At 42.2% G+C, this 18,121-nt stretch overlaps 1 protein-coding gene across 1 annotated transcript in view; it reads left to right on the forward strand.

The window, feature by feature from the left end:
- CCDC138 (coiled-coil domain containing 138) overlaps positions 1-18,121 on the forward strand; it is a 175,167-nt gene that overhangs the window by 81,261 nt on the left and 75,785 nt on the right. The window contains exon 11 of the mRNA XM_081086186.1: positions 6,773-6,889. Coding sequence (XP_080942312.1) covers positions 6,773-6,889 — 117 coding nt within the window. The remainder of the gene's footprint in view (positions 1-6,772; positions 6,890-18,121) is intronic.

The following is an 18,121-nucleotide window of genomic DNA, read 5'->3' on the forward strand; positions in this document are numbered from 1 at the left end:
TCCACCCCTTCCCAGGCCTCAGGCCTCTGGCCGGGTATTAGGCCTCGGCAGGGGACCCCCAGCCTGCTCTGATGGCCCGCTCTGCCCCTGCCCAGGCCTCAGGCCTCTGGCTGAGGCGTTAGGCCTGGGCAGGGGACCCCCAGCCTGCTCAGATATATGGCTCCGCCCCTGCCCAGACCAGAGGGGTGTTAATCCTGGGCAGGGGACCACCAGTCCATTCCGATCACCTCCCCAGGCCTAAGACCTCTGTCCGGGGCCTTAGGCCTGGGCAGGGGACCCCCCAGCCCATGCCGATGGCAGGCTCTGCCCCTGCCCAGGCCTAATACCTGGCCAGAGGCCTGAGGCCTGGGCAGGGGACCCCCAGCCCTCTCCAATGGTCTGCTCCACCCCTGCCCAGGCCTCAGGCTTCTGGCCGGGGCAATCACCAGCTCTGGTGCTGCCTGTTCTGCCTCCCAGGTCCCCGATCTGCGGCCCGGATCCCACGGGTGGCTTCTGGCGCTGCCCACCTTGCCTCCCTGGTCCCCGATCTGCGGCCTAGATCCCATGGGCGACGTCTGGCGCTGCCCGCCCCACCTGCAGTATGCAAATTTAATGGCCATCTTTGTTGGGTTAATTTGCATACTCTTCTGATTGGCTGGTGGGTGTAGCACAGGTACGGTCAATTAGCATCTTTGTCTTTTATTAGTGTAGATTGTTCTTTCTAATAGAGTCAGATAGTTCTTATAGTGTTTCTTCTATTTTATTCTTTTTTAAAAATTCTTGATTATCTTCTTCCACCTGTGTCATTTCTATATTTCTATTTTCTACATCACTAATTCTTTCCTCCATCTGGTCTGCTCTATTTCCCAAGTCTGTTTTTGCATTTATTTTATTGCCTTTCTCAGCTCCAGAATTTCTGTGTGTTTGTGTGTGTGTTTGTGTGTGTGTGTGTGTGTTTACTTTTTAATAGTTTCAGTCTCTTTGGTGAAGTATTCCTTTGCTTCATTGATTTGTCTATGAATTTGTTGGATTGCCTTTTTGAGTTTTCTTCTATCTCATTGAGTTTCTTTTATGTCTTTAATTTTATTTTCTGGAGATATTTTCACTTCCTATTTGAATTTCCTTGTCATCTTGGTTAGTCATTGTGGTTGATAAGTTATTTTTCTACCTGGACACTTGTGGAAGTGAAAGCTGCTTGTCTTTTTGTTTGTTTGTTTTTAAAAGAATTTTAGTTTTTAAGTAGAGGTCTCTACTTTGTTTTCCACCTGGTAGTGTGGAAACACAAGTTTTTATTTTCTCTTACCTGCATTGCTAGGGCTGTCTGGTTCTCTGTGGGGCAGTGTGGCCTCAGCCTTGGAAAATACTTTGTATTCCCCTGGAGGTTAGAGTTCTCTCCATGACTCAATCTTAGTGCAGTACTTCCATGTATTGGAAGGGGTGGGCTATGTATCTGCTGTGTGCTCCCAGTGCCAGCCTCCAGTAGCCAGAAACTACCTGTAGGGCTGCTTTGAGTTAACCCAGCTGCACCGTGATGGGTGGGAGATGGGTGAGAAGTTAGAGTGTCTGCGGTTTTGCTTTTCCTCCTGGGCTTATCTGCTGTGAGTACAGACTACTTAGGTTGGAAAGTTGTTGCTTTTTCAGTCCTTTTGAACTAGTTATGAGAGGATGTTGCTGCCCGGCGGCCACAAGGGGAAGAGGTTGGCTTGGAATCCTTTGTTTGATGCTGGTGGTCTTTGGAGTGCTGTGAATTTTGCTCTCTTTCTCTGCTTCTTACCTTGGGCTCAACTTCAATGTGTGCCCAGGTCTGATTGCTGATGCTGCCCCTCTGGTGTGGTTTGTCTAGTGAGGACTGCACCTCTGCTGTTCAGTACTAATGCTTTTGGCTTCTCTCTGTCCTTCAACCCCCTCTTCATTTTGTCATTCTGTTACACCCACTCTTAGATGTCTGCATGATGTTTCAGATATGTTTCTGTGTTCAGCGGGAATCCAGTGTTGAATTGTAGCTCTCCAACTTGTAAATTCAAGGGGAGAGAGCTGGAGGTTTTTCATGATGACTCTGTGCTGTGCTCTGATGGGAAATCAAACCTCTAAACTTTTAGTGTATGGTACAATGCTCCAACCAACCGAGCCATCCAACCAGGACAGTTTTGTATGTTTTTAAATGAAGTTTATAGTTTTCTACATGTGTATTTGGCATGTTTCCTTTTTATTTACATGATTTGGAATTTTTGGGGTATTGTGAATGTGATCTTTTTCTTTATTTAAAACTAGAGGCCCGTTGCACGAAGATTCGCACAATAGGCCTTCCTTCCCCTGGCTGCCGGCACCGGTTTTCCTCCAGCACCCGGGACCCAGGCCTTTGGTCTGGCCACAGCAGTGAGGCTTGGCTTCTCCACTCTGGCCGCAGCAGCGAGGCTTGGCTTCTCCATTCCGGCTGCAGCGGAGAAGCCAAGCCTCTTCAGTCTTCAGTCGTCTTCAGTCTTCGCTCCGCACCTGCATATGCAAATTAACTGCCATCTTTGTGGGGTTAATTTGCATACTTGTCCTGATTGGCTGGTGGGTGTAGTGGAGTGACACAATTTGCATGTTTCTCTTTTATTAGTGTAAATTGGATATTGATGGTATTTGCAATGTGATCTTGCTTTTTATATTTTTAGCAACTGAACAGTTTACTGAAATCATTCTAATAGTTTTTAAGTCGTTTTTTGTGTTTTCTAGTTTAGCAGTTACATTATTTAGAATTAATAAACTTGGTGTCTGCTTTTTAATGTTAAACATTTCATTCTGTTATCACTTTTGAAAGTTTATACAAAAATACATGGGAGACAGGACCTTCCTATTGGTTTATAAAGTCTAGCACAAGGTATTTAAATAATAGAGGTGTTAGGAGGGGCATCCCTGTCTTGGCTTGCCTTTAATAGCTCCACTTCTAAATGTTTCATGATAACATATAACTGGTTTATTAAAAATCAAGGTTATTTTCTTATTGAGAATTAGGCCCTACAAAACATTTCTACATATTCATTTGTCTTTTCCCCTCTTTGTATGTACCTGGAAGGTTCTCAATGATAGGGATATTAGCTTGTCCTCTTCCCCATGAGCTGTTTTCCTTTGTAGATATTTGGAGCTTTAATAATTTTTTGTGAAGTGATCTATTTGGGTTTGTGACTATGTATTAGGTACATCTGCTACGCCTCCCAATCTCTAGTGTAGGACAGTGTCAAATGCTGTTTCTGACTAATTAGATCAGGCAAAGACACAAAGCCTCCGGAGACCTGCCTTGTAGACTGATTGGATTCAGTGTTGAGTAGCCCTCAGGTAATAATCCACATGTGTGGCGAGAGTTTTTCCAACAGAGTGGGGCAATTGCTTCTGTCTGGAGACTATTATTCTCAGTGTCTTAATGGTCCTTAGAAACAACACATGGTGAGACAAGGGGTTTTCCTTTGGAGTTGGTCAACTGTCTTCCACCCAAGCAAAATCTACCTGGATAGCAAAGGTCTGCCTGAGAGATGACCTTCGTAGCATGAGGGAATGACTCAGCACAGGAAACCGGTTTTTCTGCCTTCTAAGCTCTAACCCCAGAGTCCCCAACACTGGCTTTTGCTCACACAGCTCTAGTCCACTCTTCTCTCCCTCTGCTGGAGCCCAAGGTGGGTGGCTGCACAGTAAATTTTGTGTGTTGGCTCTTTAAGTGGGTGTCTGCACTTCCAGTGGTTTCTCCCTGGCAGACAGCAACCCTGCCATTACTCTACTACTGATCCACACTGGGAAGGTCCTCTCTTTGTTTCTTGATTAGTCTGGCTAAAGGTTCGTCATATTTGTTTATCTTTTCAAAGAACCAGCTCTTGGATTCATTGATATTTTATATTTTATTTTAGTCTTTATGTCTTTTCTGCTCGTATCTTAATTATTTCCTTCCTCCTTTTTACTCTGGGTTTTTCTTGTTGTTCTCTTTCTAATTCTTTTAGTTCTGGTATTAGTCTATTACAGTCGTTTCTTGAGGACTGCACCCCTCTAATGCTATGGAGTTCCCTCTTAGGACTGCTTTTGCTGTGTTCCATAGATTTTATTTTTGTGTGTTCATTTTTGCTTGTTTCCAGAAAGTTTCTTATTTCTTCCTTGATCTCTTTGCTAATGCATTCTTGCTCAGTCCCAATTGGCTGGACCCCAGCAGCATGCTAACCTACCGGTCGGAGCATCTGCCCCCTGGTGGTCAGTGCATGTCATAGTGACCAGTCGGTCAACCACTCGGTTGAACACTTAGCATATTAGGCTTTTATATATATTCTAGTAGCCCTGTGCATGAATCTGTGCGCAAGTAACTCACCAGTAGCTCGCTGCCGCCCTCCAGTAGCTCTCTGCCTGCTGCCCTGCCCTCCTGTAGCTCCCCCGCCCCCCTTGCTCCTCCTCATACCTTGCTTCCCTGCCCCCTCCTGTAGCTCTCTGCTGCCCACTTGTAGCTCGCTCCCCCATCCTCCTGCTGATATGAGATCCGGTCATTACGCTTCACTGCGTAACAACCATTTGCATGTTACATCTTTTATTATATAGGATAGATAAATGGGATCTTATTACATTTGCTCTTTGGTAACCTATTTTTATCACCCCAAAATAGGCCATCACAATAATTATAGACGCTATTATCATTTCTAATGTTTATATATGTACCATAAATTTATTTAACCATTTAAGGTTCAGAGTATATTTTTGTCTAGATTTATCTCCTTAAAATACTAGATGTGCTAGCCCTAGCTGGTTTGGCTCAGTGGATAAGAGTGTTGGCTTGTGGACTGAAGGGTTCCAGGTTTGATTCCCGATCAGGGCACACACCAGGGTTGCAGGCTAGACCCCAGTCGTGGGTGTGCAGGAGGCAGCCAATCAATGATTCTCTCTCATCATTGATGTATCTATCTCTCTCCCTCTCTCCTCCTCTCTGAAATCAATAAAAATATATATTTTTAAGAATCCTAGATGTGCTAATAATGCTGAATCAATGCATTGTAGGCAATTTCGTCATGCAAATATCATGAGATATACTTATAGAAACCAAGAGGTATAGAATACTACACACATAGGCTAAGTGGTATAGGATACTACTTCTAGACAGCAAACTTGTACAACATATTATTATACTGAATACTGTAGGCCCTGGTAACACAATTGTAAGTATTTGTGTATGTAAACATAGAAAAAGTATGGTATAAAAAGTTTAAAAATGGTACAGCCATATAGGGCACTTGCCATGAATGGAGCTTGCAGGACTGGCAGTTGCTCTGTGTGTCAGTGAGTGGTGAATGAGTGTGATGGCCTAGAATAGTGGTCGGCAAACTGTGGCTTGCGAGCCACATGCAGCTCGCGAGCCACATGCGGCTCTTTGGCCCCTTGAGTGTGGCTCTTCCATAAAATACCACGTGTGGGTGCGCACATACAGTGCGATTGAAACTTCGTGGCCCATGTGCAGAAGTCGATATTTTGTGGAAGAACCACACTCAAAGGGCCAAAGAGCTGCATGTGGCTCGCGAGCTGCAGTTTGCTGACCACTGGCCTAGAACATGCTGTGCACTGCAGTAGACTTTATAACCACTGTACACTTAGACCACTCTAAATTTATAAAAATATTTCCTTCAATAATAAATTAACCTTAGTTTACTGTAACATTTTTACTTTTTATAAACTTTAAAAAAATTTTTAAACTATTTAACTCTTTTCTATTAACACTTAGCTTAAAACACACACTGTACAGCTGCACAAAATATAAAAGCTTTTTCTCTATTTTTTCTTTTTTTTTCTTTTAAACTATTTTGTTTAAAACTAAGAAACACACATTAGCCTCAGCCTGCACAGGGTCAGGATCATCAATGTCACTGCCTCCCACCTCCACATCTTGTCCCGCTGAAGGCCTTCAGGTCAATAGCACACATGGAGCTGTCTTTGATGAAAGCCTCCTTCTGACATATCTCCTGAAGGACCTACCTGGAGCTCTTCTTGAGGAGGTGCCACTCTTTTCAGAAATATGTCCAGGGTGGTTTGCTTCTTTTTTTTTTAGCATAGATTTTCTTGTAAGCAGATTAACGTTCCTCTACTAGTATATTAATAAAAATCCTTCACTGAGTTTTCCTGGAGGTTCTTATTTTTCTTCAGCAGTTTCCTTTTCTCTTGCCCTTCTGCTGTATATTTCTGTTCCAGTTCCAACAACTCCTCTTTAGTCACTTCTTCAGGAACCCCCTCTACAAACTCAAGTTCATCCTCATCCACACCAGATTCAAGTTGTTTGCCATCTCAATCACAGCAATCTTTGCGCTATAACCTCATGATGGCTACAAAGTCACTAGGTGATAGGGATTTTGTAGCTCTGTTGATGATAATCTCATGGGACCATTGTATATGAGATCTGTCATTGACTGAAACATCTTTATGTGGCACATGACTATATTTAAAATTTCAAATACACATCTCCATATTGTATTGCATGTCGTTTTAACCCCTAGAGTGCCGGGGAGCGCGATCGTGTGCTTCCCGTCTTTTGCCAAAAGTGCCCCGTGCTCCTCCTCCAGTGTCACTATTAGATGCTAGTAGTTCACTCTTTATGTGGGAAAAAATTTAAAAACCTTAACTCAAAATGCCTTGACAATTTTAGCATAGTTCCTAGGATATTAGTTGGCACTCAAAGGGTTAAAGTAATTTTTGTTAGAGAGTGCTTCTTTTGGGGAAAAATAAATTTTGGAATATTATGGTAATTGGTTTCAGATATCTAAAAAATACTGTTCTTTTATATTTTCCATAATTTTAGCTTTTGCCTGTGATGACAGAGCAACTACAGTGGATGCCATTTGTGAATGCCAAACTTCATGAGCCTTTTGTAAAATTTATATATTGGTCTCTACGGCAACTAGAAGCTGGAACACTGGTAATTTATTAATAGGAACCTATTTTCAACGACTACTCTGGTATTATTTTTCTTGATCTTGTTCTTTCATTTTTTTTGCATGTATTTTGTTTATATTTCAGGACTTCTTGCTTCCCTGGCCTCATTTACTACTTTCTCTTCTTTCTCCTTTCATATGTCTTATTTCTCAATGTCATAGATTTGGCTCAATATGTAATGTTTTGTTTTGAATTTCAGAATTGTATAAATAAGGAGTTAAAATCAACTGTCATTCACCCATTATTTAATTTATAATTTTTTATATTCTACTGAAGCTAATAGAAGTTAATGATTTCTTGTGCTTATGCTAGTAAATACACACTAGCAAAATGGGATGATAAATATTAGTATAACCTAATCAAAGAAGAAATTTTTTCCAGCATCTTATAAAATGAATGGTGTGTTACCTACTCATGTAAAGGTCATTTAGTTCAAATTAATACAGGTATATATAATCATTAGTGCAAACTGTAGTAGGTTTGTAAATTCCTCCCCCCCCCCTCCCAGTTACTATAAATAAATGTTGTTATAGCTTTCATTTAGTTAAAAAAGGAGAACAGATTTGTGCTCAAGTAGTTCAATCTTGGTTCTGTGAAATTGAAGAAGCATACAGCTAAACCTCTCAGTGCAGTATTGGTGATTAAGTAGCATTAACCATCAGTGATTGAGTTGTGTGATAATTAAATAATGTGATGGTTAAGGAAAAATATTTTTTTCTGAGGTTGTATCCTAGATATTTTGCCACCATGCTGCACATGAGTAAGTACAGGAGTGTTTATGCCAGTGTACACACACACACACACACACACACACACAATATAACTTTTAATTTATTGGTCTTAACTATGTGTCTTATCAAACAAAGGTTTATAAATGACCAGATATGTAAATGTCACTGTCTGCTTTTTACAGTACGTTTGATTTTGCTATTTGTATAACAGTTAATGAAAACGCGTAGCTGAATGCTTGCTTTCAGCAACGAAAGGTTAGACTTAGAGTTGAATGAAACTGTATCTTCCAAATATGACTCTTATTTTCCTTCATATAATTTATAGTTTAGTTTTGTTGTCTTCAAATATACATTCAGTATCCCACTCTGTGTGCTATTATAGAGAGTACTATGAGCCTGCATCTACTTTTCTAGTGAAAAATAGTGTTTTTGCCACTCTGACATTCATTTATTTAACATCTGTTGATTAGTTTCTAATACTTTAGTTTTAAGTTATCTAAGTGTATGTATTTTTTTTAAATTAACTTTTTATTTGAGATAATTGTAGATTCACTTATAAGAAATAATAGATCGCTTTTATCCTTTACCCAGTTTCTCCCAATAGTAGAACTAGTACCAATATCACAATCATGCTTTTGCCATTGATATAGTCAAGTTAACAGAACAGTTTCATCTACATAAGATTTCTCATTTTTTTAAAAAAAGCACTTTATTTATTAGAGCAGAGTTAGGTTCACAGCAAAATTGAGCTCAGAGATTTCCCATATGGGCCCTGCTCCTGTACAAATGCAGCCTTAACCACTGAAGACATCTAGCACCAAAGTGGGACATTGGTTATCATCTATGATTAACACATCATTATTACCCACAGTCCACAGTTTGCATTAGGGTTCACTCTTGGTGTTTTACTCTCTGGGTTTTGATAAATAATATAATGGCATTGTAGCCATCACTTTTGTATTATGCAAAATGATTTGATACTGAAAATTTGTTCTAAAAATTATCTGTGCTCTGCCTATTCATGCCTCCCTCATCCTAACTCTTGGACACCACTAATCCTTTTACTGTCTTTACAGTTTTCCCTTTTACAAAATGTCATGTAGTTGCAATCATATAATATATATATATATCCTTTTCAAATTGGCTTCTTTCATTTATTGATATGCATTTAGGGTTCCTTCATGTCTTTTCCTGGTTTGATAGCTCATTTCTCTTTAGATTTGAGTAACATTTCATTTCTGCATGTACCACAGTGTATTTGTCCATTCACTTAAGGGCACTTGATTATTTCTAAGTTTTGGCAAGTATGAGTAAAGATGCTGTAAACATTCATGTGTGGGCTTTTGTGTGGACATGTTTTTAACTTCTTTGGGTAAATACCAAGGAGCACAATTTTTGGATACTATGGCAGGAGTAGTTTTAGTTGTTTAAGAAATTGAAACTGCTTTCCAAAGTCGCTGTATCATTTTGCATTTCCAGCAGAAATGGCAGAGTTTCTGTTGCTTCACATCCTCACCAACGTTTGGTGGTGTAGTGTTTTGGATTTTGGCCATTCTAATTGATGTGTACTTGTATCTCATTATTATTTAACTATGCAGTATCCTAATGACATACACTGTTATGAATCTTTCCATATGCTTATTTGCTACCTGCATGTTTACTTTGGTGACATGTCCAGGCCCTTCCCCCTCCTTTTTTTAAAATCTTCACCTGAGGATATGTTTTAGAGAGGAGGAGAGGAAGGGGGGAAAGGGGAGAGGGGGAGGGGGAGGGAGGGAGGAAGAGAGAGAGAGAGAGAGAGAGAGAGAGAGAGAGAGAGAGAGAGAGAGATCTGTTGTCTCCCATATGTGCCCTGAATGGGGATGGACCTAGTTATGTGCCCTGATCAGGAATTGAACCTGCAACCTTTTTGGTGTACAGGACAACACTCCAACCAACTAAGTCACCCAGCCAGGACTCCCCATTTATTAATTGGGTTGTTTGTCTTCTTGTTTTGTTTTTAGAATTTTTTATATGATTTTTTCTGTGTTTAATTTTAAAAATTTTTTAAAATTATAATATGTATTTAACACTATTTTTGTATTCAGGTGTATAGCACAATGGATAACTAGCCATTTAGGTTACACAGTGTTTCCTCTGATAATTCAAGTGCCCACCTACCATCTTATATAGTTATTACAATATTGTTGACTATATTCCCTATTTGTTACCTAACATTTCCATGCCTATATTGTAACTATCAATTAGTACTATTTAATGCCTTCACCTTTTTTCTCCCTGCCCCACGATATTCCTTCCCTCTAGCATTCATCAGCATGTTTTCTGTATCTATAAGACTGTTTCTATTTTGTTTTTTATTTTATTATTTAGATTCCACATATGAGTGATATATGATTTTTGTCTTTCTCTTAGCATAATACTTCTGTGTTCATCCATGCTATCGTATTCATTCCTTCTTTTCTATGGCCAAGTAATATTCCATTTTATATATGTACCACAGCTTTATTTTCTACTCGTCTGTTGATGGGTATTTGGATTGCCTCCATATCTTGGTTATTTTAAATAATTCTATAATGAACATAGTGTTGCATATGCTCTTTTGAATTTGTGTTTTGGGTTCTTTGGATAAATACTCAGAAGTGGAATCACTGGGTCATAAGGCAGTTCCATTTTTAATTTTTTGAGGAACCTCCATACTGTTTTTATAGTGGTTGTAACAATCTGCATTCCCACTAAGGGTGACCTCGAGGGTTCCCTTTTCTCCACATGCTCGCCAACACCTATCATTTGTAGGTTTATTGATGCTAGTCATTCTCACAGGTGATATCTCATTGTGGTTTTAATTTACACTTCTTCATGATGAGTGACACTGAGCATCTTTTTATATTAACCATCAGTATGTCCTCTTTGGAGAATATCTATTCAGATTGTGTGCCCATTTTTTAATTGGGTGGTTTATTTTTTTGGTGTTGAGTTATAAATTAACCCCTTATTAGTTGTATCATCTCTTTACCTTTAGTCTGTGTGTGTCTTAGGTTCTGAGGGGGACCTTTTATAGACAGCATATATATGGGTCTTGTTTTCTGATTCATAGACTATGTTTTGGAGAACAATCCTTTATCAGATGTGTCTTTTCCAAATATTTTCTCTTTCTAATCAGTGCCTTATCTTCTCATTCTCCTGATATTATCTCTCATAGAGTAGAAGGTTTTAAATTTTTTTTAAAATATATTTTTATTGATTTCAGATAGGAAGGGAGAGGGAATCACTGATCAGCTGTCTCCTGCACACCCCCTACTGGGGACCAAGCCCGTAACCCAAGCATGTGCCCTTGACTGGAATAAAACCTTGGACCCCTCAGTCTGCAGGCCGACGCTCCATCCATTGAGCCAAACCAGTGAGGACTAGAAGGTTTTAATTTTAATGAATTCCAGTTTATCACAGATCATGCCTTTGACATATCAAAAAAGTGATCAGTACCTGGCTGGTGTCGCTCAGTGGTTGAGCATTGACCTATGAACCAGGAAGTCACAGCTAAATTCCTAGTCAGGGCACATGCCTGGGTTGCAAGCTCTATCCCCAATAGGAGACTTGTAGGAGGCAGCCGATGATGGATGTTTCTCTCTCACCGATGTTTCTTTATCTTCCTTCCTCTCTCTCAATAAAAACATGAAGTAAAATAAAAAATGATCACTGTACCCAAAGTATTGTTATGTGTTTCTGCAGAATTGACCCCCTTATCATTATGTAATGCCCCTATTTTCCCTGGTAACTTTACTTGCTCTGAAGTCTGTGTTGTCTGAAATTAAGATAACTGTTTCAGCTTTCTTTTGATTACGTTAGCATGGTATATCTTTCTATACATTTACTAGAGGCCCAGTGCATGAAGTTTGTGTGCGGGTGGGGCCCCCTCAGCCCAGCCTGCACCATCTCCAATCAGGGACTTCTTGGGGGGATGTCCAACTGCCAGTTTAGGCCAGATCTCGGGGTCGGGGCCTAAACCAGCAGTCGGACATCCCTCTCACAATCCTGGACCGCTGGCTCCTATCGCTCACCTGCCTGCCTGCTGTTACCCCTAACTGCCCCCCACCCCTGCTGGCCTGATCGCCCCTCATTGCCTCTGTGTGCTGGCCTGATTGCCCCTAACTGCCCCCCCCCCCCCGCCGACCTGGTCGCCCCTAACTGGCCCCACTGCTGGCCAGGTTGCCCCCAACTGCCCCCTCCCTGCCGGCCTGGTTGCTCCTAACTGCCCCCCCCCCCGGTCTGGTAACCCCCTACTGCCCCCCCTGCTGGCCTAGTCACCCCCAACTGCCCTCATCTGCTGGCTTGGTCACCCCTAACTGCCCCCCCTGCCAGCCGGGTCGCCCCCAACTGCTCCCTCCCTGCCAGCCTGGTTGCTCCTAACTGCCCCCCCCCACTGGCCTGGTCACCCGTTACTGCCCCCCCCCTGCTGGCCAAGTCGCCCCCAACTGCCCTCATCTGCCAGCCTGGTCGCCCCCAACTGTACTCCGCCCTCGCTGGCCTGGTTGCCTCTTACTGCCCCCCTGCCCCCCCCCCCCCCCCGCCAACCTGGTCACCCCATGCAGCCTGCTGTTCAGTCATTTGGTCGTCCCTCACCTCTCTGCCAGCCTGGTTGCTCCACACTAAGCCCCCTGCCAGCCTGGTTGCTCCACACTAACCCCCCTCCTGGCCGGGTCACCCCACACAGCCTGCTTGTTCAGTCGTTTGGTCATCCCTCACTAACCCCCCTGCCGGCCTGGTTGTAGGTAGCCATCTTGTGAGGGCGTGATGGTCAATTTGCAATGACCTCTTTATTATATATGATTTTCAATCTGTTTGTGTTTTCGTATTTGAAGTAGGTTTCTTGTAGACAAAGTATAGTTTGGTCTTGTATTTTGATTCACTTTTATAGTCTTTTAATTGGTATATTTTGACTTTTGTTATTTAAAGTGATTATTGATATTGATGTTATGTGTCATAGTTGTTACTGTCTTTTATTCATTGACATTTTTCTGTCTTGTTTTTTTCTTCCACTCGTTTCTGCCTTTTACAGTTTTAATTGCACATTTCATTTGACTGTACTTTACTCCTTTGTCTACATATCAACTGTGCTTTTTTTTTTTTTTACTTTTTTAGTGGTTACCCTAGAGTTTTCAATAACTAAACTGAGTCCACTTACAAATTACAATATTCAGCTTTATATATAGTGTGAGTACTTTATAATAACAAAATATTTGTAATTCCTACCTCCTGTGCTGATTCCATTATATCATTGCTATCATTTATTTTACTTATCTATATGCATGCATATGTGTGTGTGTATGTGTGTGTGTACACATACATAACTGAATACGTTGTTGCTGTTGTTATTTAATGTTATATTTCACTAGAGGCTTGGTGCATGAATTTGTGCATGGGTGGGGTCCCTCAGCCTGGCGGTCGATTTGTGCTGATCAGGGGGACTGGCCAGCTGGTGGAAGGGAATGGGGGAGATTGGCTGGCCAGGGAGGGGGACCATGGGAGGTTGTCCGGCTGGCCCTCCCAAATTGGGGCCGATGGGGGGCGCAGCTGGCTGGGGAAGGGACCGTGGGAGGTTGGCCAGCCAGGGGAAGGATCGTGGGAGGTTGGCTGTGGGAGCATACTGACCACCAGGGGGCATCTCCTGCATTGAGCATCTGCCCCCTGGTGGTCAGTGGGGATCATATTGACTGGTTGACTGGTCATTTGGTTGTTCGGTCGCTTTTATATAGAGAGATTTTAATTAAAAAATGTTTATTGATTTAAAAACTTTTTCAGAGAGAGAGAGAAGGGGAGGAAGAAAAGAGAGAGGGAAACAAACATCAATGTGAAAGAGAAACATCAGTTGGCTGTCTCCTGCACATGCCCTGACTGAGAATGTAACCCAAAACCTGGGTATGTGCCCTGACTAGGAATTTAACCTACCACCTTTTGGTGTATAGGATGATGCTCCAACCAAGTGAGCCACACCAGCCAGGACATTGCTGCTGCTGTTGTTGTTGTTTGTTAATCCTTACCCGAGCATATTTTGTCCATTGATTTTAAGAGTGTGCAAGGCAGGGAGGGAGGGAATGAGAGAGAGGGTGAGAGGGAGAGAGAAGGAGAGAAAGATCAATGTGAGAGAGACACATCTATTGGTTGCCTCCCACACATGCCCCTGTCAGGGCTGTGGATCAAACCTGCAACCCTAGTATGTGGTCTTAATCAGGAATTGAGCTCACAACCACATGGTGTATGGGCTGACACTCTATCCATTGAACCACATCAGGCAGGGTCCTCCTAGGATATTTTTCTTCTTTTTTTTTTTTTAATTTATATTTATTGCTTTCAGAAAGGAAGGGGAAATACACACACACACACACACACACACACACATCAATGATGAGAGAAAGCATTGATTGATTGCTTCCTGCATGCCCGGCACTGGGGAGCAAGCCCCCAATCTAGGCATATGATCTGACTGGGAATCAAACCATGACCTCCTGGTTCATAGGTTTACGCTCTAACACTGAGCCATGCCAGGCAGGCTAGGATTTTTTTCTTTATCTTTTATTTTTTTTAGTTTGAATATGATATGCCTTGGTATAGGTTTTTTTGTTGTCATTGTTTTTAATATTCTACTTGGCATTCTCTGAGCCTCCTGGTTCTGTGGTTTTATTTCTAATATTAATTTGGTAGAAATTCTCAATCATTATTGCTTCAAATATTTCTTCTATTTTTCCCTTTTCCTTCTGGTATTCCCATAATATGTTAACTACACCTTTTGTAATTGTTCCATAATTTTTGGATTTTTTTTTCAGTCTAATTTTTTCCGTTTGCTTTTTAGTTTTTGAAGTTTCTATAGAGAAATGTTCAAGCTAGGCATTCTTTGAAAAAAATTTCCAATTGACATTAGAGAAAGAGGAAGGGACAGAGAGAGAACAATCCTATCTAATAAAGAGGTAATATGCAAATTGACCATCACTCCAACACACAAGATGGCCGCCCCCATGTGGACACAAGATGGCCAGCAGGGGAGGGCAGTTGTGGGGCACCAGGCCTGTAGGGGAGGGCAGTTGGGGGCAACCAGGCCTGTAGGGAAGGGCAGTTGGGGGTGACCAGGCTGGCAGGGGAGTGGTTAGGGGGTGATCAGGCTAGCAGGGAAGTGGTTAGGGGCAAACAGGCAGGCAGGCGAGCTGTTGGGTACCAGCAGTCCTGGATTGTGAGAGGGGTGTCCCAGATTGGAGAGGGTGCAGGCTGGGCTGAGGGACCCTCCCACCCCCCATGCATGAATTTTGTGCACTGGGCCTCTAGTATTGATATGTGAGAGAAACATCAATCAGTTGCCTCCCATACATGACTCAACTGGGGATCAAATCTGAAACCTATGTATGTGGCCTGAATGGGAATCCAACCTCCAACCTTTTGGTGTACGGGACGACACTCCAACCCACTGAGCCACCCAGTCCAGGAGCCTTCATAGGCATTCTTTATTTACGCTACTTTTGATCTTGCTTTTTAGAGATAGTAGAAAGAAGGGAGGGAGGGAAGGGGATAGAGTCAGAGTAGAGAGAGAGAAACATCAATGTGAGAGAGACAGGCACCCTGACTATGGCTGGGAATCAAACCTGCAACCCAAATTTGTGCCCTTGACCTTGAATTGAACCCATGACTTCAGCACATGGGCTGATGCTCTATCCACTGATCCACCCTGGTCACGGCACTGGTATTTATTAATTCTGTTTTAGAATTTCCATCTGCTCTTCTATGTTGCCTACTTTTTTATTAATGCTCTTTTCATATTGGTCATAGTTATTTTTTTTATTTTTTTAAAATCTTTATTGTTGAGTATTACAGATGTCCCCATCCCCCCCCCCCTTTATCCCCTCTACTCAGTTCCCTCCCCACCCCAGGCCTTCACCACCCTATTGTCTATGTCCATAGGTAATGCATATATTCAAATAAATTCTTGGTTAATCTCTTCCCACCACCATCTTTCCTCTGAAATTTGTCAGTCTGTTCCATGTTTCCATGCCTCTGGTTCTATTTGATTCATCAGTTTTTTTTGATTCTTTGTTCATTTATTTTGATTTTAGATTCAATTGATAGATATGTATTTATTGCCATTTTATTGTTCACATATTTTCTTCTTCCTCCTCCTCTTCTTTCCTTCTTCTATTTCTTCTTTATGTTCCTCCTCCCCCTCCTCTCCCTCTTCCTCCTCCCCCTGCTCTCTCCTCCTCCTCCTTTTTCCCCTCTTCCTCCTCCTCCTCCTCCTCCTCCTCCTCTTCCTTCTTCAAGAATACCCTTCAACATTCCATGTAATACTGGTTTGGTGGTGATGAACTCCTTCAGCTTTTTCTTGTCTGTGAAGCTCTTTATCTGACTGACCTTCAATTCTAAATGATAGCTTTGTTGGGTAGAATAAACCTGGTTATAGACCCTTGCTATTCATCACTTTGAATATTTCTTGCCACTCCCTTCTGGCCTGCAAAGTTTCTGGTGAGAAATCAGCTGATAGTCATATGGGCACTCCCTTGTAGGTAACTAACTGCTTTTCTCCTCCTACTTTTAAGATTCTCTCTTTATCTTTAGCCCTTGGCATTTTAATTATATATCTTGGTGTGGAGCTCTTTGGATTCTTCTTGTTTGGGACTCTTGGTGCTTCCTGGACTTGTAAATCTATTTTTTACACCAGGTAGGGAAGTTTTTTGTCATTATTTCCTCAAATAGGTTTTCAATATCTTGCTCTCTTTCATCTCCTTCTGGCACCCACATAATGCAAATGTTGGTATGCTTGAAGTTGTTCCAGAGGCTCCTAACACTATGTTCATATTTTTTATTCTTTTTTGTTTTTGCTCTTCTGATTGGGTGTTTTTTGGTTCCTTATATTCCAAATCATTGATTTGATTCTCAGAATCCTCTAATCTGTAGACGCCCTGTAAATTATTCTTTATTTCAGTTAGTGTATGCTTAATTTCTGACTGGGCCTTTTTTATGTCGTTGATGTTCTCACTAATGTCCTTGAAATTCTTACTAAGATCCTTGAAATTCTCACTAAGATCCTTGAAAACCTCACTAAGTTCCTTGAAGCTTTCATTAAGATCCTTCTGCAACCTTATAACCATTGTTTTGAACTCTGTATCTAGTTGTTTGCTTCCACTTCATTTAGGTTTTTTTTTCTGGAGATTTTTAAAAATTCTTTCATTTGTGGCATATTTCTTTGTCTCCACATTTTGGCTGCTAACCTGTGTTTGTTTCTGTATCTTAAGTAGACTGCTATGTCTGCTGGAGTTGGTAGAGTGGCCTTGTGTAGTAGGTGTCCTGTATGGCCCAGTGGCTCATCCTCCCCAGTCACCTGAGCTGTGCACTCCAGGTGCATCCCTGTGTGGGCTGTGTGCACAGTCTTGTTATAGTTGAGCTTTGATTTCTGTTGGCATCACTGGGAAGAATTGACCCCCCAGACCAACTGGCTGTGAAGACCATCTGCAACAACACTTCTATGGAGTAGGACTTGCTTTAGTGGGGCTTTGGTATTTACTGAGACTGCCCTTTGATTGTGTCTCTTGTGGATGCGTAAAGTCTGAAGCTGTTCACCACATGCACTGCCTCTGGGCCTCCTGGGAGGTTCAAAGTCAGCCACTGCCTGGGGTGACCCGGCAGGAGCTACTAAGCAAACTTCAGATGACTGCTATTTATATTGTACTTGGAAGTGCCCAGGTGAGGCCCAGCTATGAAACAAGGCGGCCTGGTGCTAGTGCAGGTCTGGGGCCTCTTATTGATAGGTATGTGGCATGCTGTCACCAACTGCTGCTTGTTTAAGAGATTTTAGGAAAGTATGAAGCCTGAGCCAGGGCAGGTCATTCATATGGAAAGGCTGCTGCAAAAATCATAGGTGGGGTTGCAAGTTGGATGAGAAGGGATCTCAGGGAATCCCCATGGTGGAGTGAACAGTGTGAGCCGAGCAAATGGAAACTCAGATAAGGTTGCCAGTCAGCTCTGTGATGGGGGAGGTCCAGTAGAGGAACAATGACCCCTGTGAGCACCTCTGTCTGGGAGAAAGCCACCCCTGATTTCCTGCCCCAATGCCAGATAATCCCGTTCCTTCCTATATGTTGCTGGATCTCCCAAAGCTGCTGCCCCAGCAGTGAAGCTCAGAGGGGTTGAGTCTGAGTAAGTCTGTGCAGGCCCTTTAAGAGGGACTGCCTGGTTTTCCAGCAGCCTCCATGTCACTCAACCACAATCCCCACTGGTTTTGTTTTGTTGTTTTTTTTTTTTTAATTAAATCTTTATTGTTCAGATTATTACATTTTTTCCTCTTTTTCCCCCCATAACTCCCCTCCTCCCAGTTCCCACCCCACCCTCTACCCTCACTCCCCACCCACTGTCCTCATCCATAGGTGCACGATTCTTGTCCAGTCTCTTCCCGTATCCCCCACACCCCTTTCACCCCCCAAGAATAGTCAGTCCATTCCCTTTCTATGCCC

The sequence above is a fragment of the Myotis nattereri genome, assembly GCF_964212035.1.
Source record: "Myotis nattereri genome assembly, chromosome: 3".
In the NCBI taxonomy this organism is placed as follows: Eukaryota; Metazoa; Chordata; class Mammalia; order Chiroptera; family Vespertilionidae; genus Myotis; species Myotis nattereri.